Genomic DNA, 25419 nt, shown 5'->3' on the forward strand with positions numbered 1-25419 from the left:
ATTTAATTACATCTAGCGAACACGAACGAAAACACGAAAAAGACAATTAACAATTCAATATCTTTAAAAATGAAACAAATAAAGTCATCTGACTAATCCGAGTATATTGCCTCAAGAGATGATCCTGATCAAAAATATACACTATTTATAAGATTGCCTCAAGAGATGATCCTGATCAAAAATATACACTATTTATAAGATCTCTACAAAATGAACTTACCTTCCAAAGAAGTAAAAATAGAGTTATATTGCCATTTTTTTAAACAAACCCATACCCCCAAAATAAAAAGCAGCCTTTATAATTTATAGAATAGATTGCACTGGTTGAAGGCTTTATTCGAGGACCTTTTACATATCCTCCCCTTCCTCCGCCAAGCTCACAATAAATAATACGACGAAAGTTAAACATTAAACTCTATGAATCTTAAAAGTAGACAAAAAATCCTTAAATAAGACGGTATGTCCAGCGCCTCAGCCGAAAATGTTCGAGTAGAGGCTGTTCAATCCGTTGCTGATCGTGGAAAATATTCCATTGTCATTGGAGGCGGCGCCTGCGTAGGGTGGTACCGGAGGGCGGTAGTGCTGCGGCGTCTGGATGGGGCGGTACAGACTCCCGGGACCCACTCCCACACCGCCCACTCCGCCTACGCCCAGTCCGCCGGGTCCAATTCCGGCGGGACCCACTGCCCCGATGCCCTCAATGCGCTGGAAAGTCATTTAAATTTTTTGGTTAAGGTTTTCCGATTTTTTGTGGATTTCTTTGTTTGTTTTAGTATTAATATTTTACCATTAACAAGCAACACTTAAACTACAGAAGGTCACCATTCACAAGAAGAGATCTTACAATTACCATTTCGACACTTCTTCCAACTCCAGTCTATAAGTTTAAATAGAACAAGCTTTACTAAACCACTAACAAGTGAGGTAGGTTAATATACAAAAAGAGCAGATAAAATTATAAAGTAGTTCTAGTTAGCTTTTTGTGCTTTTCAGGATAGTAAATTGGAGTTAAAACCAAACCCTTTCCAAATAATCTTTAAATTATGCAACTTTAGAGGAAAACTTTTCTACATTCGTCCAGTAGAGCAACACTTTTGAGTGGCATTCCCTTGGGATTAGTTGCTAAAGCACATCTATCTGTATTTACAAGACATCCATCCAGTCTGTAGCTTCTGGAGACCTCCACCCTAGTCGGTGGACAACTCCAGCTTGTCGTTGACACGGCGCTTCAAAGTCGTGGTCTGAGTGGATGTGGAAGTAGGTGAGGCCTTCGAGGCGGAAGTGGTGGCCCCAGAGGCTGCCAGTAGGTACTGGAGTATTACGGTAGTTGGTAGTAAGAGCAAGAGTTAAATAGAGTGAGTTAGCCGGCACCAAAGGAAAGGGTGACCCCGAACCCCAAAATCGGGAGACCTACCTTCGAGGGTTGCAGTGTCACATTGAGCAGAGTGGGATGTTGCTCCACAATCACGAATTCCACCTCACGAGGGGCGAAGCCTTCGGCGAAGACCTGAAATTAAAAAAACTTTTAATACTCTTGATACTTATGTATATTTCATTCCTGTGAGCGTGAGCCAACTTACCTCAACTTTGTAATATCCGGGCAGAAGAATTCGCCAGAACTCACCGTACTTGGTGGTCTGGAAGCCCACGTCACGACCCTTGATTTTAATGGACGCTCTTTCGATGGGCATACCCGCAGGATCAAAAACGAATCCTTGGACTCCCCGATGTGCCTCAGCCAGGAACTTGATCAGAGACTAAAAATTAAAAAAAAATTAACAAATTAGCTCCCAGTATATTTTATAAATTTTCAGGCATCCTTGGAAATTTTTATGTAACGTCATAACCCACCAGTTGATTATCCTCCCAGTACTTTTTGAGTTCGTAGGCGGGCGGGAACTTGCAGCAGGATATCTCCAGGGTGATCTCCATGCAGCCATACCAGACGTAGTTGTAGTCCTGCATTCCCCCGGTCAGGGGATACCAGGCAGCTCCGTTCGTAATGCCGTTCTCGAAGGCCGGGGTCGCCGACTTGCAGGCCACCCCCCGGGACATCTTGGCGTGGTTCCGGGCATAGACCAATGACAGGTGCTTGAAGACGTCGTCGTCGGGGGTCAGGGAGGGCGCCGCCGAGTACGTCTGGAACACTGCGCCCAGGGGACATGTTTTTGGCGGAAGCGCAGGTTCACAGGATCACAGGATGGAGGATAAAAATAAAAAAAGCAGATAAAATTAGATGGGTTGTGGCGGAGCGGAGCACAGGATTCGCAGGACTCACTCGCGCACAAGGCGGACGAACGGCAGATCCCTTTGAGCAGCCATATTGGTAGAAAAGTACGAAAGGAGCTTTATCAATCGGAACTTACGGGTGGGTTCAAAAAGGGATTCAAGGGACATTTATTTTTATACTAACTAACTACTTTATATAATAAATATAAATCAAAGCATACGGTTTAATGGGATTACGGGAATCCAAACGAAAATATGTGTTTCAAATATATCATAGATGTTAGATAAACTATATGATACCCGGCACTTACACTGTCTGACAGATAAAATTTAAGCCAAAACATTGATTTTAAAATATAATTAAATCTCAATATATAGCATCAAAAACTCATTTATGATGAAATAATAAAATACACAATGAAATACTTTTAAGTTCAAAGTTTTAACAGGGTTTAAAATTAATAAATTTAGAAATCAATGTTATTGTTTGTAGAATATATATATATATGTTCGATTTAGGATAAAAGAAAGACAATCGATTGACTATTCGATGCTCGAATGTCAACAATCGATTTGACAGAATCGATTTGAACCAGAAATCACCGGATTTTCATGGACTTTGTAGAGTCAGATTTTGATAAGAGCTATGACGCCCACTTAGATAATCATAAGACTAAGAAAATAATAAGCGTCCTAACAAAGTTCTGGTTGCGAACCAACCATATCTATCGTACCTTTCATACTGATCACATTTATTTTTGAAAGATACGATTTCATTGAAAAAACTGCAAAGGAAAAACCCAGAGGAATCTTGGACAAACTTCTTAGACTACTTACTGGAGTTGGGTGTGTTGTCGTAGGGATAACTGGCCACTAGAGCTCCTCCATGGAGACTGCCGCTCAGAACAAACTGGATTTTGGAAATCCAATCCTTGACCGCATCCGTTTCGGGCTGGCCGCGTTTATTGTTTTGCTTGAAATAGTCCGGGAAATTGCGATTCAAATCAAAGCCACGGGCATTGTACCTGCGAAGCAAAGCGAAGAAAAAATTCATAAAAAAATAAAATAATTCCCATGAGATGACTCGAACCCACCTGCCCTGACCGCCATCGCAAGTGCCTTCCTTGGACACCGCATAGCCATCTGGATTCATGGTGGGCAGGATGTGAATCCTTGTGTTGTCCAGCAGCCACTTCACATACTGATCGGAGTTATAGCTGGTCACGAAGTACTGGATCAGGTGGAGGAGCATCTCCCGGCCCACGGGCTCGTTCCCGTGGATGTTTCCCACGTACTTCACATCCGGCTTGCCCACCATGTGCTCGTAGGGCGACGAGCTGACCACCATCACCCACAAGTCCCTGCCCTGGATGGACTTGCCGATGGAGTACAGGGCCGTCAGGTTGGGGTACCTGGCACTTGTGGCTCTGTGAGAATAGTGGGGGAAATAAATCAATTAGTTTAAGTTTAATTACAAATTTTCTTTAAAACTTTACTTTATAAAAATATCGGATTACTCATATAAATAATATAAGTTTATATAAAGTTTCTTTATAGTATAGAAACTACTTATTGAAACATTTTTTTTATATAACCTTGATCGATGCATTAAATGAAATAATTATATGAAAATAACTGCTCCTGAGAAATAAATAAATCTGTAAAATATCTTTTAAAATTCCGAATTATCCCATTGACATTTATCATTCATTTATTAAATATTATTTAAAAATTCTAGTTTTTTGTATATATATTTTGTCATTTTTTAATACGTTTGGGTATATGCTACGTTATTCAGAGGAAATATTTTACTTAACACACTTCTTCAAAAACTAACAAAAACGCTTAAAAATAAATAAAAACATTGAAGAGGAATAATCTCATAGGCTGTGCGCCCTTAAACGCTTAAAATCCAATGTTTGAAATTCGAAGATTTTTAAAAATATCACGGACATCTAGGCCTAAAGAAATGGTTGGAAACTTTGAATATGTGACAGATTGTGCCTCGGTAATCCAGAGAGATTTGAAATAATATATCTGTGTCGGAAAATGATTTTAAAATGTCTGGCAAAACGTTGCTCTTGAATTTCATTGTATTTTTATATTTTGGAAAATTTTAAATGAATTTTTTTGTTTCTTGAGCTTTTAATTTTTCAATTACTTCTCTAAATATATTATTAGTTTGTATAAATAGTTAACAATTTTTCTTTTAAACTCACCTCAAGAACCTAGTGAGCTCCTCGTGGTCGTGGTAGACAAAGTCGAGGTGCTGGGCGTCCGGCATGTAGGCCCTGGGCTCCGGCAGGCCCTGCTCCGGCTGGAGCTGCACCTGGAGGGGATCGGAGGGTCCGACGGTCTTCCCGTGACACATGGGCGGGGTGGTGGCCGGCAGCAGGAGGGCGAGGATCATCCAGAGCAGGGGGATTGGCAGGAGCGGCAGGTGGCCGGCGGCAAGGTGAGATCTCCGCAAGATCATGGTCACTTTCAGTGGTCACTGGTTACTGGACGAATCGCGGACTGCGAATGGAGAAGACTGGCGGAAAGCAGACCATTTAAGCATTTTATTTTTATGTGGCTCGGCTCGGAATGAGAGCCAACTGGTTGTGTGGCTAAAAGCCTGGCCAAAACGAATCGCAACTCGGATCGAGATCGAGATCGAGATGAGCCCGAACTACGTGCCTTGCAATCTGCAATCTGCAACCTGCAACCTGCAACTGCGATTGCGACTGCGATCGTTGCCCCTGCCACTTGGTGGCATGCCTCAAACGTGTTCCCCGCCTCAAATTTCCCCCTGACACCATCCATCCGTCCATCACCTGGCCAGAGTTCGTTGATACTAGGGTTCCACTGTCACAGACAACTGTATTTCGCAAAATTATGTTGTCAAAAAATGGGTATTTACGGAAATTTTGAAAACCTAAACAATTATGATTGTAAAATATTTCCAAATTGCTTCAAAAAGCATCATTTCTGTATTTTCGGTATTATTAAAAAATATAAATTTTAAATTTTCTCTACTCAAGTTTTTTAAATGTAAAAAAAATGATTAAAAATTTTGTTGTAAATTTTGTAACGATTTTTTCATATCGGTATACTTTAAAAACCTCTTGAGCTCCATCAGTTTTTTGGTTTGGCTTATTTAATTAAATTTGCTTACATTCAAACTTTATAATACTAACGAAACTTACTTTTCAAAACTCTTGATACATTGATACATAACAAATTAATTCCATACTTAGTAACTATATCTTTAATACATTACACCTTATTTTAAAATCTAATTAGATAATATAATTAGTTGTTTTTATTTCTTCAAAAGATTCATAAAGAAATGTATAATAGAGTCTTTAAGACTATATGATACCCGGTACTACTTTCTATTATTAATTTTTATCTGCTTGGGAATCACTCTTCAAGTTCCAGTTACTAAATATTAACTTTAAATGATTTTTACAAGAATATAGAAGAATAATATTCCATAGTAAGAGTTCAAGGCGCAATCTCAAATAACTTTAAGATTGGCAAAGTATTTAATGTCTACGAGATATAGATAGGGATGAGGTCCGTTCGTCCGTGCCATCAATATAGTGATTCCCGGAAGATACCCGATCCCCATCGGCGAACCATCGCCCCCTCCACCAACATTTCTTATCAAAAGGGGCAGGTGTATTTCGCTGTCACCGGATGGCACTATCTATCCGGCTATCAGCTGTCCGTGCCGCCGATTAGATATCCCCGGATCCGAGGGCCTATAAAAGCTCACGCGATCCCATAAAACTCAAGTTTTCAGTAAACAATCAGAATCAGAAAAGCCATGAAGCTGACATTTGTTATTGGACTCGTCCTGGTGGCAGGATCTTTGGCGCTGCCGCAGGGCAGGATCGCCGGAGGTGAGGACGCCGTGACCGGACAGCTGCCCTACCAGGCCGCCCTCTCCATCGGCGGTAGCTACAACTGTGGCGCCGTGGTGATCGCCAAGCGCTACGCCCTCACCGCCCTCACCTGTGTCTGCTCCGAGGGCAAGGACACCGCGTAAGTAGCAACATTTTTTTATGAGTTCTTCAGGATTTTTTAATACCTAATTTTAATAATTTAAAGATTTATTTACCCCACAATTTAAAGAGATCTGATCATTTCGAAACTATACTCATTTTTCTTGAAACTACTAGTAATTATTGAGTGATACGCACTAAAAATGCTTTAATTAAAGTTTAAAACTAGTTTGAAAATATTTTCATAGTACTTCCCCACCTTCCAATAATACGTAAAGCCTGGTATTACTTTTTAAAATGAATGAATAAAATAATAAATGAATAACGAACATGGTATATTAATTTACAGATGGCCCCCTCAGCTTTTCGCCGTAACCGTCGGATCCGTGGACCTCTACTCCGGCGGCAAGCAGGTGCGAGTGGCCGAGATCATCCTCAACCCCAACTACATCACCCTGAAATCCGGACTGGCTCTGCTCCGCCTGGAGGAGGACCTGCCCTTCGGAGAGACCGTCGCCGCCATTCCCCTCGCCCGCGAGCTCCCACCCCAGGGCGCCAACGTTGAGATCTCCGGATGGGGCAGGACCACCGAGTCGGAGGTGAACATGCACCGCACCCTGCAGATCGGCGAGGCCGAGGTGATGGCCTCCCGCGAGTGCGCCCTGGCCAAAACCGAGGAGGAGCCCGTAGCGGAGAACGAACAGGTGCTGTGCCTGGGCCACGGACGTCGCCAGGGCATCTGCAGCGGCGACATGGGCGGCCCGGCCGTCTTCGAAGGTGAACTGGTCGGGTTGGGCGCCCAGATGCTCGGCGAGTGCGGCGGCATGCTCCCTGAGCGCTTCATCAGCATTCCCTCCTACTACGACTGGATCCAGGAGCAGTTGCAATAAAGCACTCTCTATAACTTGGCCAACAGCAAAATCCGCTCCTTTTTTTTTTTGCGTGGGCGGTGAAAGGAGGAACTTAAAGTTCTTTCGAGGGGAAAACGTCAAAAAAGAGTCTCATACAAGGCAATGTCATACCCCGTACTTCCATATGTTTTCATTTATTGCTTCACATAAATATAAAGAGAGGCATTCATATAAAGAAGATATTCTTTTTTTACTCGAACATTCTTCAAAGAGAACTATTTAAGCCAGATAAATAATTTCCAATCAAATAAAATGATTTAATTACCAACAAGGAAAGACAATTTTTTAGATTAGAATTGAGAGATAGTACATATTATGTCCTTCTCAACCCAAAATATATTCCCAAAATATCCCCAAAACGCAACTGCATAAATTTTTATTCCAAAATAAAATATAAATAAAATATAACTTCAAAATTTAATGGTATACTTATAGGCATGAAGTGATAGAAGTGGTATACCTATTCTAAAATATTGATAAGAATACTATAAAAAGTATAAAAAAGTAAAAACAACGGAAGTACATATATGTACATATTTATTTCGCAAATCAAAACTGGAAAGCCATCACCCAGTGTAACCGCTTTTCGCCATAAAAAATCCAAAAAATCCACTTCAGTAAGATTTTCAAGGGCCTTTTGTTCGCGATTAGATCCGAAGGTCTTACAAATAGCACTCGTAAATATTATAGGGCTTAAAATGGTTATTTTAAGGTTTAATGAAGTGAAGAGTTTAAAAGTAAGAAGTAAAAAATATGAACTATTTTAAAAAGTTGCCTACAAAAAGATAGAGTACTACTGAACTATAGAGTATATATTTGTGTATCATCTTACTATTCCACGAAAAATAAGATATTTTTTTATTTTTTTATACAACTTTATTTTAATTATTTGTATAAAATGAGTCAGAATGGCAAAATCGTCCTATAGTTGTCAGCTAAAAGACAACTTTAGGGTATTGGCAAATAAGAGATATTTCAGTTGATATCAATAGAAGCACAGGCCTATAACTTTTATATGTATTGTATCTATAAGAACTTATCCTATTAAGATAACAGATTCCATAAGGATCAGCCAACTATAGCTTAAAGTCGTTGTAAGAAAACTATAAGGTTAGAATCAATAGTCAGTTTTAATTGAAATTTATCTTTTATTTTGTTTCGTTTTCAGAATATCTGTTTAAAAGTCTTTAAAAGTCTATCTTTCCTATTACATCCTTTTTCCGGGCGAGTATTTGGAATTATTATTATTCAAGCAGTATTCTCGGTAATCCAGTCCAGGTGCTGGGTGACGTCCACATAGCCATCGGGCTGGCCGGAGCCACAGCCTCCGGCGAAGAAGGAGCCAATGCCGACCAGCTGGTTGTTGTAGACAGCCGGAGCTCCAGCATCTCCGGAACACAAACCGGATAAGTCGGTGTCCTCCGTACTGGGCGAGAGGCAGAGGAGATCCTCCTGCTCCAGGTAAAGCGTCGTGTCACACTCCTCCTTGCTCAAGCTCACGCGGGTGGCCACCTGAAGTGCGTGGCTGGGGGAGCCGTCAATGGCGGAGGAGCCCCACCCGGCGAAGCTCACCTGGGAGCCAGCCGGAGCACGCTCCTCGGCCAGGGCAATGGGCTGTGTGTTGGTGTTCAGGGTCACGGGGGTCTGCAGCTCCAAGAGAGCCAGGTCGTTGGCCCCGGGGGAGCCCGAGCTGGAGTAGTTCTTGTGGATTATGATCTGGGAAAGGGGCAGCAGCTGGCCACCCACCAGGCGCTGGATGCTGCCACAGCGGACGGTATACGAGCGAGGGGGATAGCTGCCGTAGGGGATTCCAAAGGGCATTTAATACAGGGGTTCGAAGGTAAAATCTGTGTTCTAAATGATATCTCTTCACTATCAGTTTAAAATTATAATTAATTTATTATAAAGAGAATCTAATCAATAAATATAAATAATAAATAACCATTAATAACTACCATTAAATAATTACATTTTTATTAAAATATCATAGAATATTGTTAATTCTTCAACATATAGATAGCTTCTCGGATATGATTTCTAATATATACTTTCAAAAATATATCATTCAAAAATAGTATCAAAATTTAAAAAAATTTCAACCAAAGGAAAATTTGAGTTCATCCATATTAAAATTTTATCCATATCCATTTAATAAAAATGAAAACTATTCAACTTCTACAAAATGGTTTCTATTATTTTATTATTTTTGAGATAGAATTGGAAATATTCGAGATGTTAAATGTATAAATTTTTTCTCAGATGATCACTATTTGAGAAATAATTATACGCGGCACTAATAGGCGTGGATCACAAGGATATATTGTGTGTATAATGATCTACCACAAAATATCTATATATTTTCATTAAAAAAATATACGTTTGTATAAAACTCTTGCACTTTTAATACTATTATAGTTTTTTTTTAAAGTTTTTTAAATTGTTTGTTCGGATAACTTCAAAAATTGGTCAATTGGTAAGGGGAATACTATATCATTTTCCTTGTAGGTATTATAAGAATTAGTTGTAAGAATTTGAATAACTTTGAAAATTTTAAAAACTCAATTTTGAAAGTGAGATACCATTTTGAAAATTATTGATCTTATGACCTATTTAGTATTTAAATTATTTCGATATACTAGTCTACCTTTGTTGTCCACCGCTCAGGCTGACGCAGTGGGCGGCGGTCAAGGCCCACTTGGCGTTGATGAGGGCGGCGCCGCAGACGTGCTGGCCGTTTCGGCGGAGGGAGATGGTGTGCGGGAGGGAGCCGACGTCCGCCGGGAGACGGGCGCTCTCGACCCCCAAGGTCACCAGGAGGAGGAGCAGACAGACGGAAAGTGATCGAACCGGACCCATGCTCCCAGAAATTGGCACTAAGAGCTGCTCCTGCCCGGCGATCGCCATTTATAGAGCCAAAGGCATTTACGATTTTACGACGGTTAGCCATGGGTTAAGCAATCTAATCGTGGCTGTTCAACCCATAAATTGCCTTATCGCCAGCGACTGTATCGGACTGTATATTCCCCCGCCGATTAGATCGCAAAGTGGGCTCTGTGGCGACCATCGATCGATGGCCAGTTGGTCCGTTCAGTTGCCAATCAATCGCCATGGCTGATCCACGTCCCCATCTCACCCTGCTAATCCTCGGACTGATTTGCGCCGGACTCTCTGTCGTTCCGGAGGCGCAGGCCCTGCCCCAGGGCCGGATTCTCGGCGGGGAGGACGCCGTTCAGGGCGAGTTCCCCTGGTCCGTATCTGTCCGCTACCTGAAGGCCCACGCCTGCTCCGGCAGTCTCATCTCCGACAGCTACATCCTCACCGCCGCCCACTGCGTCTCCAACGTGGGAACCACGCCGTAAGTTTCCCCGACAGGGCTTTGAAAACCATATAATAAAAATTACACGTTTCTATTACACGCTTATATTTCTTATGAAATAGGGAATAGGATATTTTGTGTAAAATATACATATTTTTGTATCATAAAAAATGTATACTTATATCCAAGTATATAGATACATTATTTTACAAAACAACTCCATAAAGACTGTTTCAAACTGCTTTAAATTTTTCCATATAAAGCCCTCAACAAAAGTGCATTCTTCAAATTTTTTAGCTCCTTAAAGTTCGTATCTTATCTTTTTGTTTATTTTAATTATTACACATTTTCCTACAAAGTTTAAACAAAGCATTAATCAAATAGATTAACGTATTAATTTAGCACATGGACGGGGTTTTATGATTCTAGAGAACAACATTTTATCAAAATATGATATAAAACATATTAAAATGTACTTTATTGTACAAAGTCGTTCTAAATTATTTGGAATACAACATTTTGTTAAATTTTTTAAACAAAATATTAAAAAAAAACCGTATTTACACGTGTTTTTTTAAATGGAATATGAATTAAAATAATCCGTATATTTTAAAATAAATAATACAAAAGACAAAACTTCAAATAAATTATGCATAAAAATGCATATGAAGAACATAAATATATCGAATATATTTATTCTTTTTTATTGAAAACTTTTGGTAAAATCTGATCCTATTAAAACAAAACCTACCGATTAGAAATCGTCAGAAAATGTGCAATTTGGTTAAATAAATATATACTATATAATAAAATATAGTATATAGTAGATATTTAGATTATCGCAATCTCGTATTTCCCAATATTTAATTTTGAAATAATAATTTTCAATCAAATTTGAATCTGATCCACACATGTAACAAGAATGGAAAAGTGTGGAAAATACTAAAATTTAATGTTTTTAAATCAAATACATTTTTAATAGCGAAAAAATCACTCGTTCCATCAGTATTTTTGTAATTTAATTTGAAAAACTGTTAATTTAAAATCCTTTATCTAATCTTAATGCAACGCCTATTTTTTTTAATTCTTAATAACCCATTCCTTTTTTGCAGTGTAAGTACCAGTGACGTCCAGGTGCGAGTGGGAAGCATCAATCAGTTCGCCGGAGGCAGCATCGTGTCCGTGAAGAGGATCCTGATCCATCCCTCCTACGGAAACTTCCTGCACGACATTGCCCTGATCGAACTGAACAGCCCCCTGACCTTCTCCAGCACCATTGCAGCCGTGACCTTGCCCACTGCCAGCGAGGGGGAGCCCGAGGAGACGGAGGTCGAGGAGGAGGAGCTGCCCAACGGAACGCCTGTCTATGTGGCCGGGTGGGGCGAGCTCTCGGACGGATCTGCCGGCTACAAGCTGCAGAAGGCCAACTTCAACACGCTGAGTGCCCCATACTGCGAACTGGCAGCCGGATACGGATACGACTCTACCGTGTGCCTGTCCCGGGGCGAAAACGAGGGCATCTGCCGTGGGGATGCCGGAGCCGGAGTGCTCGATGACCAGAAGGTCCTGCGTGCCATCACCAGTTTCTACTTCGGAGACTGCGGCAGCAAGTACCCGGACATCTCCACCAAGGTCTCCTACTACCTGGACTGGATTTCCGCCAACACCGCCGAGGAGTAAAAAATCGCCAGGATACTAGCAGGATTAGCCCCTCTTTTTTTACACATTTTTTTTACTGTGCCTTAATTGTGTGCTTCCTCTAAAATAACAAAAAATACCATACCGAAAATGTGACCAACGTTGTGTTTTTTCTTTTCTTGCCAAACTGAATTTATTGCCCATCATATAAAAACGGAATCTATATAATCAATACGGCGCCAATCGACGATCAAAGTTTATTCAGGAGAGTTACGAAATAACCATCAAATTATTAGATAACGCTGGGATTATAGCAAGTAATGATCTAATAACAATTTCAATTAAAACGAGGTCTGTTTTGGGAGATTAACAATTTGATTTACGGTTTTTGGAACCACATAGTTTATTATTCGCTTAGTGGCCAATCTCGACCTGCAAACCGATTGAGATTATGGGAGAAGCCCATAATCGTTTTGGGAAACCTACTCTAGCCCTCGCAGAATTAGCCAGACGTTTTATTGTTTCAATATGACTTACGACTTGGCTTATTCTGGTTAATCCTATTATGATTTCTGGGAAAATACCAGCCATAGGTAACACCTAGGTATATTAAAAAAGGACTATTTTGATAATGATTTTCCAATTTATTCTTTTTATTTGAAAATAATTTTGAAACTCTCATTCTAATGGAACAACTTTACTAAAAATAGACTTTTGGACTGAAAAAGAAGAAAAGTGAATAGTCCCTCTAATAATTCTTATAATATTAGAATATATAACTATATTTATTTTATTAATCAAAGTTGATTGAAATAATTTATAAATATTTAATAGTTTTGAGAAGATAAACATTCAGATTTTTTAGGAAGCATTTTCGAAATATAATATAGTTACTTTGCAATAATTAATAAATATAATTACACCCAGGCAGCGCAGTGAAGGAAGCATCTTAGACTCTTAAAAGTATATATATTCTTGATCAGCGGCCGAGATTGATTGACTATTTCCTATAGCTGCTATATGTTATAACTGAACAATCGGATATGTCATAACTTTGTTTTTGACTTTAGAAGCTTTGGGCTCTTTTCAAATTAGTATTATAAGAAATAGTTTTCTATTTGCCATATTTGCAATATATATTCGATATATTTATTTAATAAAAACTCAAGCTTAACTCCAAGGGTATATCAACTTATATAAAGTAATTAGTTGATAATAATCAGTTGATTGAATTTCGTCAAAAGAACTCCCCTATTTTTGGGAACCAGCTGACTCGTGTGTCATCCGGCTTACTCATCCTAATCAAAATGGACTCGTTGTATCTGTGGATCGTATTGTCTTGTCAGGGCCGTAGATCAACAATAATTCCCCGCCACAAAACCCCACTCTATGGCTGCCTCGTGCAATTTTCTATTTATGTGCCAATTGATCGGAGAAATAACAAGTAAGCGGCATAAAAAATACAATAAACGTAGACCGTCCAATTCCGTTGCAAATAGAGATGATAAGATTAGATTTTGTTTAAGGCCCAAGCCGGAGATAAGACCTGGTCAAAAGGAGAAAGGGAGCAGTGGGGGTTTTACTGTATACAGTTTGTTCTGACCACATTAGAACCTTCGTCCCGCTACCAACGATTTATTCCCATTTCGACCGCCGCGGGGCACTGAAGTTTTTTGGTTTTAAGCTCGACCATTTTTTTTTGAAAGATGCAGCAGAAATATTTGATTCTGGGAGCGATCGCCTTGGCCATGGTGGGCGTGGCCCAGGCAGGCGGAAGGATTTTTGGCGGCGAGGAGGCGGGGCCCAACGACACGCCCTACGCCGCCTCCCTGCGAGTGGACAACGCCCACGCATGCGGAGCGTGTATCATGTCCCCGAATACCCTTCTCACCGCCGCCCACTGTGCGCATCGCGACAACAAACTGTGAGTGTCCGTTTTTAATGAAAATATTTTAAAATATGAAGATTTAAAGAAAATGAATTCCTTCGTGTTCTCTTAAGTTTTTCAAACATAGTTTTTTAAAACATAATTTTTTCAAAAAAGTATGTTCATATAATATTATTTAAAATATCTATAAAAAAAGACAATAATAAATAAAATTAACTGAAATCCCAAACACTTGTAGAGTTACTATTACTAGTTAATCAGTTTTTTTCCAGTACTTGTAAGCACTACTAAGCGTATACGTGATATGAAATATGGCTCGTGGCGTTAAAACTAATAATAAAGATATTTTTATCTTCAACAGAATTTAATAAAAAAAAATATACACAATTTTTAATGGTCTTGGTTGCGATTACTTTTTTTTTACATAAACTTGTTTGTTTATAAAACATGAGAAAGATAAAAAAAAATCTTGCTTCATATTTATGATTATATTAAGTCGTCATTGAAAAATATGCCTTTAGCTTGAACACAATTTTTTTTAGTTTTTACAGTTATCAAATATAGCTATCAACAATGGAAAATTAAAAAAAAATATACATAATATATACATATAAAATATATTTCATATCCAAAGAAGTTTTTAAGAAGTTCATACAATTAAATAGTTTCTTCTCACTTCATTTAATTCTTAGAGCTTTGTTTATTCTTCATTTTTACAATTTAAGAAAGTAAAATACCTAAGTATAGTTTTTAAAAGAACAAATATTCAAAAAATTCGATTTTAAAATAATTTGATTATTGATTCTACAGAAAAGTAATTATTATATATTTTTTAAATGGTTTCTCCAAAGTCTAATTTTATTGAAAGTTCTCAAACCTTCTATCATACACGGATATAATTAAAAGGGACGCCTGTAGTCTCGATAAGTCGATAGTTACTCGATACTAGTCGATAACCGATAGTGTAGTCGCTACTCCTATCATCTATCGTTCTATCGTCCATAATGTGTTGCTACTTTTTTGATACATACTGTTCTATCCCATCCTACTCTACCTTTTGAAAAAATTCTAATAATTTGTATTATATTTTAGATTGGACCCTAGTCGCATTTCTGTCCGAGTGGGCACCACGAACCAGTACGCCGGCGGAAAGATCGCCCACGTGGAGTCGGTGACGGTCCACCCGAGCTACGACAACTTGAAGAACAACCTGGCCATCATAAGGCTGAGCGAGCCCCTGACCTTCACCGACAGGATCCAAGCTATCGAGGTGGCCGACAGCGGGGAGGCGCTGCCCGAGGCGGGTTCAGAGGTTAGTGTGGCCGGGTGGGGCCGCACTGTCGAGGGCACCGCCTCCTACAAGATCCGGGAGCTGGGTCTCCATGTGGCCGAGGAAGCGACCTGTCTGGACGCCTACAGCGATCACGACAGCACCAGCTTCTGCCTGGCCCACGAGCTCAAGCAGGGCACCTGCCACGGAGACGGTGGCAGCGGGGCCGTTTACCAAAACAAGCTGATTGGCATCAGCAGCTTTGTGGTCGGCGCCTGTGGCTCCCGCTACCCGGACGTCTTTGTCCGCCTTTCGGCCTACTCTGAGTGGATCCAAGAGCAGTTGGCTTGAACACCAAACTATTTATTTTTATAGCCGATTTTGATTTTCAAAATTTTGAGAACAACAAGAACAATACATATATCATAGGAAACATAAAATATTTGTATTCTTACTGGGTTAAAATTCTATGGAGATTCCTTAGCCATAAAGCTTGAAGTTTTTTAAAATATAAATATAACTATTACAATATCAGTAGAATATTATTCAATCTTATATAAAGTAAATTATTTTACATTTTCACCTTCAAGTAATTAATAATTATTACCGCCACTGAACTCGCAGCCAGTTTTATTTAACAACCGTGACTCAATGCCTCAGATAAGGATAAGGATCTGTGATGCGATTGCCACTGTGTTATAGCTATACTGCCTTCTCCAAACAGTTAACATAGCAATCACCTACTAAGCACCCAAAACACCGCCGCCATAAGTGTGAAACTCTCATTTCTTTACGACCTCAAATTGGAAAATAATTTTATGGCACGAAATTCCAGATATCAGCGCAGTTCCTTATGGTATTTGGAATTAATTATGGGCATTATATCAGCTATTTATAATACTTTTTAGACAACTTAATTTATTTTTAAGTTAGATCTATTTATATAAGTTAGATCTTCAAGTTCTCACAGTTTTAAAAATAAAAAAAAAAATATGCTTGGGGAAAATTTTATAATAATTTGAAAAATAATACCCGATACTTGTAGAGTTCAAATGTATGTAATATAGGGAAGCGAACGTTATGAACTTCATAAACTAAATATTCTCGGTACATCCGTCAAGAATTATTCAATCTCTAACAAATTATTCTATCGGGAAATGTATTTGAGATACTTTTATTCTTTTATTTATATTATTTAAAACCAAAATTATTATCTTTTTATTCTCTGTTTTACTTTAATATATACTCAAATTTTGAATCTCAGTTTTTTAGTTCCAAAAAACAAACACTATCTTTAATGTATATATATTTCCAAGGGTTATATGACCGCATATGTTGCCACTTGTTGTTTTGCTTCAGAAACCCATTTGCAATTAAGGCGGCTTCCCCCGCCAAGCAACAAAAAAGAACAAATTAAAGGAAATTAAGCTAAAGTTCGATAGCGCAGCATTGACTTTGACATGTCAGAGAACTAATGATGATGAGCCCCGATTTTCGGGGCCTTAAATAAATAAAGCCCGCCAAGAACCTTGTGAAGGCAGAACCCTCAGAAGAGAGAAACCAATCCAGTCATGTCTTTAATCTTCCGGGCATTTTTCCTTCTCCTGTGCGTTGGCGGAATCCTGGCAAAGGGGAAGAAAAACGACACGGATATCGAGCCCCGCATTGTGGGCGGCACCCGGGCCACAGCCGGACAATTTCCGCATCAGATCTCACTCCGTCGCCGAGGCAGTTTCATTTGTGGAGGATCCATCCTTTCCAACAACTATGTCCTCACCGCCGCCCATTGCGTCAAGTCGGGTAATAATGTGTAAGTATACATTATTAATACCCGGTACGTGTAGAATACGATGTAGAATACAAACCTTTGTCGGCAGGATGTAAAGTGTAAAAATTACCATTTTTGATCCGATTAGATCGGTTTTTTTGGGTCTATGGATTCTTTTTATAAGTAACCGGTACGGGAAGAGTAGAAATTTATGTACGGGAAGAAAAATGAAAATTTTAATCCCATTAGGAGAGGTTTTTAAAATGTATTCTTACTTAGCCAAGCTTAAAACTTAAAATTAGGACCGCCAGACAAAATAATATTTTTTAAACTTGTTCCTTAAATTTTACGACCAACTTAGAGCTCCAGCCAGCCAACTGGACATTCAGGCGGGAAGTCTGACCCTTAGCGAGGGCGGAGTTCGCGTGAAAGTGGCCGCTGTTACAGTACACCCCTCCTACAAGGGAAGGGGAAACGACGTGGCAGTCCTTCGATTGGAGAAAAATCTCGACTTCAGTTCCCAGATCAAAGCCATCAAGCTGGCCACCAGCGATCCGCCCAACGATGCCACCGTGGAGATCTCCGGATGGGGGAGGACTTCCCAGGGCGGGCCCATATCCAATAACTTACTGTACCTCCGCGTGAAGCACATATCGAGGGATACTTGTCGGCGGAAGTACATGCGCGATTTGTACGACACGACCATGTGCCTGTTGCACGACGCCAAGAAGGGAGCTTGCAACGGGGACTCCGGCGGACCGGCCACCTACGAGGGGCAGCTGGTGGGCGTGGCCAGCTTCGTCATAGGAGGCTGTGCCAGGGCAGCTCCCGATGGCTACGAAAGGGTCTCCAAACTGGGCCAATGGATCAGGGAGAATGCCCATTTGTAAACGGACCAGGCAAGGATGAAGGATCAAGGAAGGTTTAATTTGAAGTTATGGATTTCATTTTAAAACCAAAAACATCACCCCGAACAGGTCTTCGATTTTGTATAATTTGGTAAAAATAAACGGCTTAATTTTGGGATATAGTATAGATCGTATTGTAATCAAATAAAATTTTTATCGTGAGCAATTAATCATGTTTGTTTAGGAGCTTTTTATACCCTTGCAGAGGGTATTATAATTTTGGTCAAAAGTGTGCAACGCAGTAAAGGAGACATCTCCGACCCTATAAAGTATATATATTCTTGATCAGGATCACCTCCTGAGTTGATATGAGCATGTCCGTCTGTCCGTCTGTCTGTCTGTCTGTCTGTCTGTCGGTTTCTACGCAAACTAGTCTCTCAGTTTTGGAGCTATCGAGTTGAAACTTTGCACACACCCTTCTTTCCTTTGCAGGTAGTATATAAGTCGGAACGGCCGGGATCGGTCGACTATATCCTATAGCTGCCATATAACTGATTGATCGGAAATGCCATAACTTTGGTGTTTTTTAAGTTAGAGGGTTGGGACTTTCCACACATATTATATTTGACCAAAATATCTTATGTACAAAATTTCATAAGGATCGGCCGACTATATCCTATAGCTGTCATAGAACGATCAAAATTGACATAACTTTGGTGTTTTTTAAGTTAGAAAGATGGGATTTGGTACAGATTCTATTTTGTGAAAAACAATCCGATCTGCCAATTTTTATAAGGATCGGCCGACTATATACGATCGGCTATATATTTAATAATATAAGATGCGTGGCGCCACCTAGCGGACTGCGACTGAACTGCAAGGGTATATCAACTTCGGCTCCGCCCGAAGTTAGCTTTCCTTTCTTGTTTATAAATATAATACTCTAATGTATCTAACCTAGTACATTTAAAATGTACTGTAGTAAAAGAAGAGCGGAAATGATACAGTCGATAAGGAATAATCGATTATTATTATAGACAACCTGTTTCTATTTTCAAGTTTGCAAAAAATATGGTTATTTCATCCAAAAGTATGCAACGAAACGATATCATATTTGGGTATAGTATCGATAAAGATCGAAAAAAACATGTCTGTCAGTCCGATTGACTGGATTTCTAGGTTAGTAATCATTCTGCTATAAAGCTAGATAGCTTTTATTTCATATGGAATGTAATTGATAGGTGGAAGGTATTATATTGTAAACCGAATATAAGTATAGATGTTATTATGTACATACATTTGTCGGTAAATTAGGGATGGGAGCAATATATCATATTAATAACTGAACGCAGCCATATCTTTCGGGTTTTAGTAGATAGAAAGCTTTAAATTTATGGTCTCACTAGACATTCTTCAAGTAGTAAGTAACTTGTTATATTGTAGCAATATTGTGGCAATAGATAAATTTCTATAGCATCCACTTGAAGAGAATGTGGTTCATTACAAAAATTGCCGTAATGATCGGTAGATTTTATTCTATACTTTTCATAGACCTGAGATTTCTCTCTCATGGCTATAACTATTATGTTTATTGGAATGTGAGCTGGGGACCTTTGTTTTATGAGCTGCTACCTTGACGAAAAAAATCATAAAACTATAAAAACCATAAGGATCGGGCATATAGCTTCCATATAACTAGATAATAAGCGTGTAAGCTCAAGACTAAAATAGCCTCAAAAATGTGGAAAATTTTCCATGAAAGCATTTTTGTTCCGCTTTTTTGGCCCATCATCCCAGCCGTGTTTGTCAACTGATTTCGCGCTTTGTGGGCCATCTCTCTGACTCATTTGCGGGGCAACGAGATGAGACCGCCTATTTAGAACGGAGAACTCCATCCGGCCTGGCTTTTTGGCGGATTATCAGAGCGAGACACGGCAAATGTTGACTGACGCCCACTTTTCCCACCTTTGGCCAAGTGAAAGTGAAAATGAAAAGCAACAGCTCTCCTAACTCTTTCTGGGTATTATTGCTCGGTAATTTTCCGCTTTTATTTTACTTTTCGAAGCACTCTGCGTTTAATGACTTTGTTTTGGTTTTCATTTAACTTGTCTGGGTCTGGCTTGGTTCGCTTTTTCTCTTTCTTTCAATTTTAATTTATATATTTTTATTTCGGATTTTTTTCTTTTCTTTTTTTATGCGCTCTCTTTTGGGTGCAATTATCGGATCGCTGGGGATCGTGGCATGCCGCAGACGCAGGTTTATTTATTTTTTCATGCCCCACACTGGCATTCGCAGAGTGGCACGTTTTGTCAGTCTGTCAAGCCTGTCAGCTTGTCCACCCATACATCCGTCAATCCGTTCAGTCGAGTGTGAAGTGCCCCTCGAAATGCAATTCACAGAGTCATCGAACCTTGCCTAAATTTTTTATTATTCAGGCCAAAAGCACAGCCGAAGAATTCGGATAAGCTTGTTCTTCTACTCTGGAATTCTTCGCCAGTCTTATACGTTTTTGGGGCATTTTGGGCTGGGCTTTATGACTCTCGTTTCTGCATACGTTTTGGTGCAATAAAAACTTTCTGCCTCTGGAATTTTTAAATTTTATAAAAAATTTAAACAGAAAATATTAAGCTAATTGCAAGCAGATACAGAACAGGACATATCCTATAGCCTAGAAACTCTTAAATAGCTTTTTATCTTAAGGTTTTTTTTTTATCTATATTTAGTTTCACAATAAACTTCAATACAACTATTGAACCATTAGTAGTAGTTATATGTAGAGGCAAATAAGACAGAAATTCAAATATATACAAATATATATTTTTTCATACACATTAGTTTCATAATATAATATAAAAGACTGTTATTTGAAACACGGTATGTTTCGAACGGTAATCCAAAAAAAAACCATTTTAAATTTTAAAGTGGACCTAAAAATACGCAAAAAAATGGAATAAATTTACTTTAAATATTAGTTTCTTGTGCGGATGAACGAAACCATTTTGAAAAATATACGATTTTGACTTTTTGGCGCGGTTGTAAAGTCGGAGGTACCATTTTTACATAAAAATTAGCCCATTATTGCCCGTATAATAGTAAAAAAAAATTAAAAAAAAAAAAGCGTTCGTTCATCCGCAAGTATTTATTGTATTAAAGATGTGTGAAAAATTTGATTTAGATCCGAGCATTACTTTTTGAGTTACGTTACGCACCGACTTGAAAAAGTTGTTTTGAAAAAAACGCCTCTAAAGTTTTAAAAATAATTGAAAGTAAATGGATAGAAAGAAACTAGAAAATCGGTATCTCAGCAAGTTATAGTCCGATCAACATGAAACTTTCACAGAATATTCCTGAGATTATGTTCTATTATATAAAAAATTTCGAAAACAAAAATTTTTTGAAATCTCAAACCATCCTGCCCCCTTAAATAACAAAAATATTATTTTGTCAAAAATAAAAATTTTTTCTTTTCATGTGATATTTTATTTGAGTTTTTTTGTTTTGAGTTTTTTAACATATTTTCTTTTTTCATCCTTACATCCTTTAAATTGTGTTTAAACTGAGGAATGTATTTCCTTATTGAGCCAAAAACAACTTTTCCCCACCAGACAATCAATTATTTTGTCAGCTCGTACATTTTGGAAATTGCATATGTATGAGCATACACCTCGCTATCAAGTCAGGTTCGTTTATCAATCAATTTATATCTTTTCACCCAAATCGTTTACGGTTATTTAAAACTCTGTCGGTTAAGGCCTAAGCTGTTAGCCCAAACTCGTTTTTAAGAGTGGCCATCCCGCAATCCAGACGCTCGCAAACTAATCATTCATTTAACTGATTCGCACTTGCAAGCCGTGCAACTCGTTTGCCACACTGAGAGAAATAGGGCACGCAGTTTAGCACTTATTCGAACCGAAAATGAAAGTGTGCAGCTGCATTCCACTGCCAAGGATTGAGGAAAGTTTTGCCAATTCTGAGCCATATTTTGAATAGTTTGAGAAAAGTAAATTGTTTGCAAAAAAAACACAAACTTACTTACAACTTACGCAAACTTTATTTTAAAAATATGTGCAAATATGCATTGACTTTCGGAATAGAATATTAGTTTATAGTCTCTTTTAAAATCTTTTTTCAGATGAGTATTCTTAGATTTCTTAGATCCTAAAATCAAGAAAGTTTTTCTGGGGTCTATATCTTCTTACTTAAATTAGGCTTATAATTTGCGGGATGTTTCTATTTTTTCTCATTTTGAATTTAAATATTTTATTACATTTTTTATTTGAAGAAATTAAATTTATTTTTAGTTTGTCTACCCAAAAATAATTAAATATTGACACTTTTTATTGCTATAAGATCATTGAAAAGAAAAAACTATGTTTCTTTTAGTTTTTTTTTTTTTTAAATGCAACTATTTTAATTTTCTAATGAATAATAATATTTTTTATCTTTTTTTAAGTTTAAAATGATCAAATCATTGATAATAATTTTTGGACCTTAAAAGGGACATATGGAGTACATATATTTAATTTTAGATTTAACCGCCTGGAAATTAGAACCAATTCCTTTCCAATGAAATGTAAAATTCATTGCCTTTTTAAATTGTTTTTGTTTTAATTTATACATTTTCCTTATCGAAAGAAACAAGAGTAGTGCCATTTAAGTTTAGGTTTAAACTTCAGTCAGGTGTCAATTTCAGTCAGTATATATGTTCTATACTAAGTACGATGTACTAAAATATTTACTATGTACTATAAAATTATAAAATCAAATAATATAGTACTAGCTTAATGTACATATACTCCTTATATATATATGAAACCCCAAACGAGATTAAAAAATGTTTTTTCTGTGCTCTGGACTCTTCGATAAGAAATCGAGTGGCTCAATTTCTCCAGTGGACGGATCACCCAAAACTCCAAACCACTGAACCACTTTGGCTGCACCAGTTTCAAGAATTAGCTGCATTTAAAAATAAAAAAAGGCAACTTAAATTCAAAATCGAGACATGTCGAGGCAAACAAATTTCTTTCAATTTGGGCCTCAGGTCTGTTTTTGTTTTTGATTTTTTTGATTAGCATGGAAAGTAAACGGGCCAGTGGCCAGTCGGCGAGTCGGCGAGTGTAAGTGGCTTTTAATGGTCACAGCAATGCTAACGGGTTTCCCCCGAATCCGAGACTCCAACTTAGAGACGAACACTCCATTACCAACTCGATGACCAGGTCCCAGACCAACTGCATGACCAAGTCCGAGTCCAAGTTTAAATCCGGGCGCGGAGAAAAGTGGCCAAGAGATTGGAGCAGGCCAGTTAACCCACTAACCTTGTTACCAACGCTCTCATTGAAAGTGGCCAACAGCCACTGGCTCAGGCCACCCCGCCTAGCCCCACACCCCGCCTAGCCGCCACTGTCAAGTTCAATGCTAAAAGCCTGGCCAAAAGGGCACACTCGCGGGCACATTAATACCAATCATGAAAGTTTAAAAATCAATTAAAAATAGTATTTAACTATTTATCTACTTAAGTTAAATATTACTATCATTTAAACTATTATTCGTCTAGTCTAGTCTAGTCTACATATTTATTATTTACATATACGAGTAAGGGTCAATACTTTTCAATATTTAAGAAAATCTAATAACTCTTTACAACTTAAAATTTACATAAATACTTTTAATGAACTGAAAAATAATTTTAAAAAAGAACATTCTCAGTTTGGAAACAATAACAGTTGATGAAAGAATTAAAGCCAACTCCTTTGGAAGCTAACTAACTTTGGATATTGAGGAACAGCTTTTTAAAATATTTTTTTTTTGAAAATTAGAAATATAAGAACTTATAAATTCTAGAAATATGCTTGATTTCGACGATTTTCTAGGTAGATATTTCTAGGTATTCTAGGTATTTTAGGATTTCTAGGTAAATAAAAAAAAAATTAACTTATCATTAATTTAATAAGCGTTTTATAGTTCATAACAATTTAATAATTACGCGTTTTAAGGTCTAAAATGATAGCTACTGAAGTGACTAATTACTAAATATAAAATACCAAATTAATTTGATGTTTTAATAAAAAGGAGACCCACTTATTTTGGCAATAAAGCTTCTAAATTAATTTGAAATTTAAATATAAAAGGCTATATTAAATGGCCAACAGTGGGACCACAACTTTCAAACTAGTATTAATTAGAGATCCCAGCAAACAGATTTTTCAAGGTGAGAGCTATATTCTCTTGGCCGCGACTGTTCGCCAGGACGTGCGTGCAGCGAAGGTCGAAGGGGGGCGACATGCGCACTGGGTTAGTGAGCCAAACTTCAAGGCAGGGGTTGGAGGACTCGAGCCTCGGCTCGAAGTTGGAGGTTGGAGGTTGGGGCTCTGGGTGGGAGATGGTTAGAGGGCTTGGGGATGTTTATATAACAACAAAGCGAGTGCAGCCCTGCCGACGACGACGCGGACGTCGGTGTTCGCCTGCAATGACCTTCACCTTGGCACTGGCACTGGGGATAAGCAAGAGGAGGAGCCAGCCAAGGCCGACCTGCACCACCCGCACCAGCCACCCGTGGGCCATTCGTTGGCCTTGATCTTCAACTTTCCCACGTCTGAGTGAGAAGGTGTTGGGCTCAGTATTTACCTGAATTTCTTGCGATTTCCTGTTTTCTTCTCACTTGACAATTTCTTTATATTGTTTTTTCTTTGGTTATTGTTGATTTTTTGCTGTTGTTGATTTTGTTGCTTTTCTGCAATGGGAAATTTGCATAAAATATTCAATCGACTTTCATTGTTCCAGGCGGTTGACGGTGCCGTTGCCGGGCTTCAATTTCTTTATTTCACACACCAAAAAAAATAGAAAAAATAGGAATAAACAAACAAAAAACAAACAGAAAGCCAAATAATTTGTTTCTTTTTTTGGGTTGTGGGAGGCTATAGTTTCTCTTTACGCCTACACTGGCGCCTAAATTAGCGCTGAACAAAAAACTTCACGGAACACTAAAGCATTATTTGTGGAGGGGGCTGGGAGGGCTCAGAAGTGTCCCTTGTTTCTTGACTTCGTGCCGGACTTACACTTCTCCAGGCCGATTTCAGGCCTATGTCCCCAAAAAATATAAGAATCAAACAATTCTCTGGGAAGCTAAGAGCAAGTTTTCAAAACGCGTCCGAATGCGAGCGCCGTTAGAGTTCGACTGAATCCGAATCCGAAGTCTCGAACTAAAACTGAATCTGAGTCTGAGAATGAGTGAGTGCGAGTGCGAGTTGGGCCAACGCACCTTGGGGCAAGCTACGAAACTTACTTTAAATGAATTGGACAAAAACAAATGTTTTCTTTAAACTTAGTTAAAAGTGACTAATTGTAACATGGTATTAACAATAAAAAAAAATTAAATAGTATAATTAAATATATATATAAATATATTATACACGTTTATATGTTTTTAGATACAGTTTAAAAAAATTGTATTGTATAATAAGGTTGAATTTATATTAAAATTTACTGAATACTAAGTTACATATTAATAATTTAATATATTTATAATTTAAAGTCAATAATAGGATATATTTTCATTTTAG

The 25419-nt window shown here is 38.3% G+C and overlaps 6 protein-coding genes across 15 annotated transcripts; 4 read left to right on the top strand and 2 right to left on the bottom strand.

Moving 5' to 3' along the window:
* Positions 1-295: 295 nt before the first annotated feature.
* LOC6505309 (carboxypeptidase D) lies at positions 296-25061 on the bottom strand. Of its 10 annotated transcripts, none has more exons than XM_014904860.3 (10): positions 24916-25061; positions 24485-24590; positions 4449-4762; positions 3324-3656; positions 3067-3254; positions 2279-2308; positions 1852-2147; positions 1581-1757; positions 1415-1507; positions 296-705 (listed from the first exon to the last, which is right to left on the bottom strand). In XM_014904860.3, the coding sequence occupies exons 3-10, from the start codon at positions 4703-4705 to the stop codon at positions 472-474; spliced, it is 1608 nt and encodes a 535-aa protein (XP_014760346.1). In that variant the 5' UTR covers positions 4706-4762; positions 24485-24590; positions 24916-25061; the 3' UTR covers positions 296-471. The 10 variants fall into 10 exon arrangements, with proteins under 10 accessions (XP_014760346.1, XP_014760345.1, XP_044573491.1 ...); XM_014904859.3 differs by having other exon boundaries at positions 2279-2320; XM_044717556.1 differs by having other exon boundaries at positions 2279-2320; positions 24485-24673; positions 24916-25055.
* On the top strand, positions 6002-7142 carry LOC6504955 (serine protease SP24D). The gene is made up of 2 exons (XM_001965700.4): positions 6002-6261; positions 6571-7142. The coding sequence occupies exons 1-2, from the start codon at positions 6044-6046 to the stop codon at positions 7109-7111; spliced, it is 759 nt and encodes a 252-aa protein (XP_001965736.1). The 5' UTR covers positions 6002-6043; the 3' UTR covers positions 7112-7142.
* LOC6505308 (serine protease SP24D) lies at positions 8261-10025 on the bottom strand. The gene is made up of 2 exons (XM_001965699.4): positions 9777-10025; positions 8261-8927 (listed from the first exon to the last, which is right to left on the bottom strand). Exons 1-2 carry the CDS (start codon positions 9986-9988, stop codon positions 8381-8383), a joined length of 759 nt encoding a protein of 252 aa, XP_001965735.1. The 5' UTR covers positions 9989-10025; the 3' UTR covers positions 8261-8380.
* LOC6504956 (trypsin delta) lies at positions 10184-12242 on the top strand. Its single transcript, XM_001965698.4, has 2 exons — positions 10184-10487; positions 11561-12242. The coding sequence occupies exons 1-2, from the start codon at positions 10240-10242 to the stop codon at positions 12126-12128; spliced, it is 816 nt and encodes a 271-aa protein (XP_001965734.3). The 5' UTR covers positions 10184-10239; the 3' UTR covers positions 12129-12242.
* Positions 13682-15770, top strand: LOC123257691 (chymotrypsin-1). The gene is made up of 2 exons (XM_044717558.1): positions 13682-14010; positions 15067-15770. The coding sequence occupies exons 1-2, from the start codon at positions 13793-13795 to the stop codon at positions 15593-15595; spliced, it is 747 nt and encodes a 248-aa protein (XP_044573493.1). The 5' UTR covers positions 13682-13792; the 3' UTR covers positions 15596-15770.
* Positions 16774-18090, top strand: LOC6504959 (serine protease SP24D). The gene is made up of 2 exons (XM_001965696.4): positions 16774-17054; positions 17374-18090. The coding sequence occupies exons 1-2, from the start codon at positions 16816-16818 to the stop codon at positions 17900-17902; spliced, it is 768 nt and encodes a 255-aa protein (XP_001965732.1). The 5' UTR covers positions 16774-16815; the 3' UTR covers positions 17903-18090.
* Positions 25062-25419: the final 358 nt, after the last annotated feature.

This window comes from Drosophila ananassae, chromosome XR (assembly GCF_017639315.1).
Source record: "Drosophila ananassae strain 14024-0371.13 chromosome XR, ASM1763931v2, whole genome shotgun sequence".
In the NCBI taxonomy this organism is placed as follows: Eukaryota; Metazoa; Arthropoda; class Insecta; order Diptera; family Drosophilidae; genus Drosophila; species Drosophila ananassae.

Excerpts from the sequence above, each read along its gene's own strand:
- LOC6505309 (XM_014904859.3), bottom strand. The coding sequence starts at position 4,705 with ATGATCTTGCGGAGATCTCACCTTGCCGCCGGCCACCTGCCGCTCCTG. Across the intron at positions 3,255-3,323 it reads TGCGATGGCGGTCAGGGCAG|GTACAATGCCCGTGGCTTTG; the intron begins GTGGGTTCGAGT and ends TTTGCTTCGCAG. Across the intron at positions 706-1,414 it reads TGACACTGCAACCCTCGAAG|CGCATTGAGGGCATCGGGGC; the intron begins GTAGGTCTCCCG and ends ATGACTTTCCAG.
- LOC6504955 (XM_001965700.4), top strand. The coding sequence starts at position 6,044 with ATGAAGCTGACATTTGTTATTGGACTCGTCCTGGTGGCAGGATCTTTG. Across the intron at positions 6,262-6,570 it reads TCCGAGGGCAAGGACACCGC|ATGGCCCCCTCAGCTTTTCG; the intron begins GTAAGTAGCAAC and ends ATTAATTTACAG.
- LOC6505308 (XM_001965699.4), bottom strand. The coding sequence starts at position 9,988 with ATGGGTCCGGTTCGATCACTTTCCGTCTGTCTGCTCCTCCTCCTGGTG. Across the intron at positions 8,928-9,776 it reads CTGAGCGGTGGACAACAAAG|CTATCCCCCTCGCTCGTATA; the intron begins GTAGACTAGTAT and ends CCCCTACGGCAG.
- LOC6504956 (XM_001965698.4), top strand. The coding sequence starts at position 10,240 with ATGGCTGATCCACGTCCCCATCTCACCCTGCTAATCCTCGGACTGATT. Across the intron at positions 10,488-11,560 it reads TCCAACGTGGGAACCACGCC|TGTAAGTACCAGTGACGTCC; the intron begins GTAAGTTTCCCC and ends CCTTTTTTGCAG.
- LOC123257691 (XM_044717558.1), top strand. The coding sequence starts at position 13,793 with ATGCAGCAGAAATATTTGATTCTGGGAGCGATCGCCTTGGCCATGGTG. Across the intron at positions 14,011-15,066 it reads GCGCATCGCGACAACAAACT|ATTGGACCCTAGTCGCATTT; the intron begins GTGAGTGTCCGT and ends ATTATATTTTAG.
- LOC6504959 (XM_001965696.4), top strand. The coding sequence starts at position 16,816 with ATGTCTTTAATCTTCCGGGCATTTTTCCTTCTCCTGTGCGTTGGCGGA. Across the intron at positions 17,055-17,373 it reads GTCAAGTCGGGTAATAATGT|AGCTCCAGCCAGCCAACTGG; the intron begins GTAAGTATACAT and ends CGACCAACTTAG.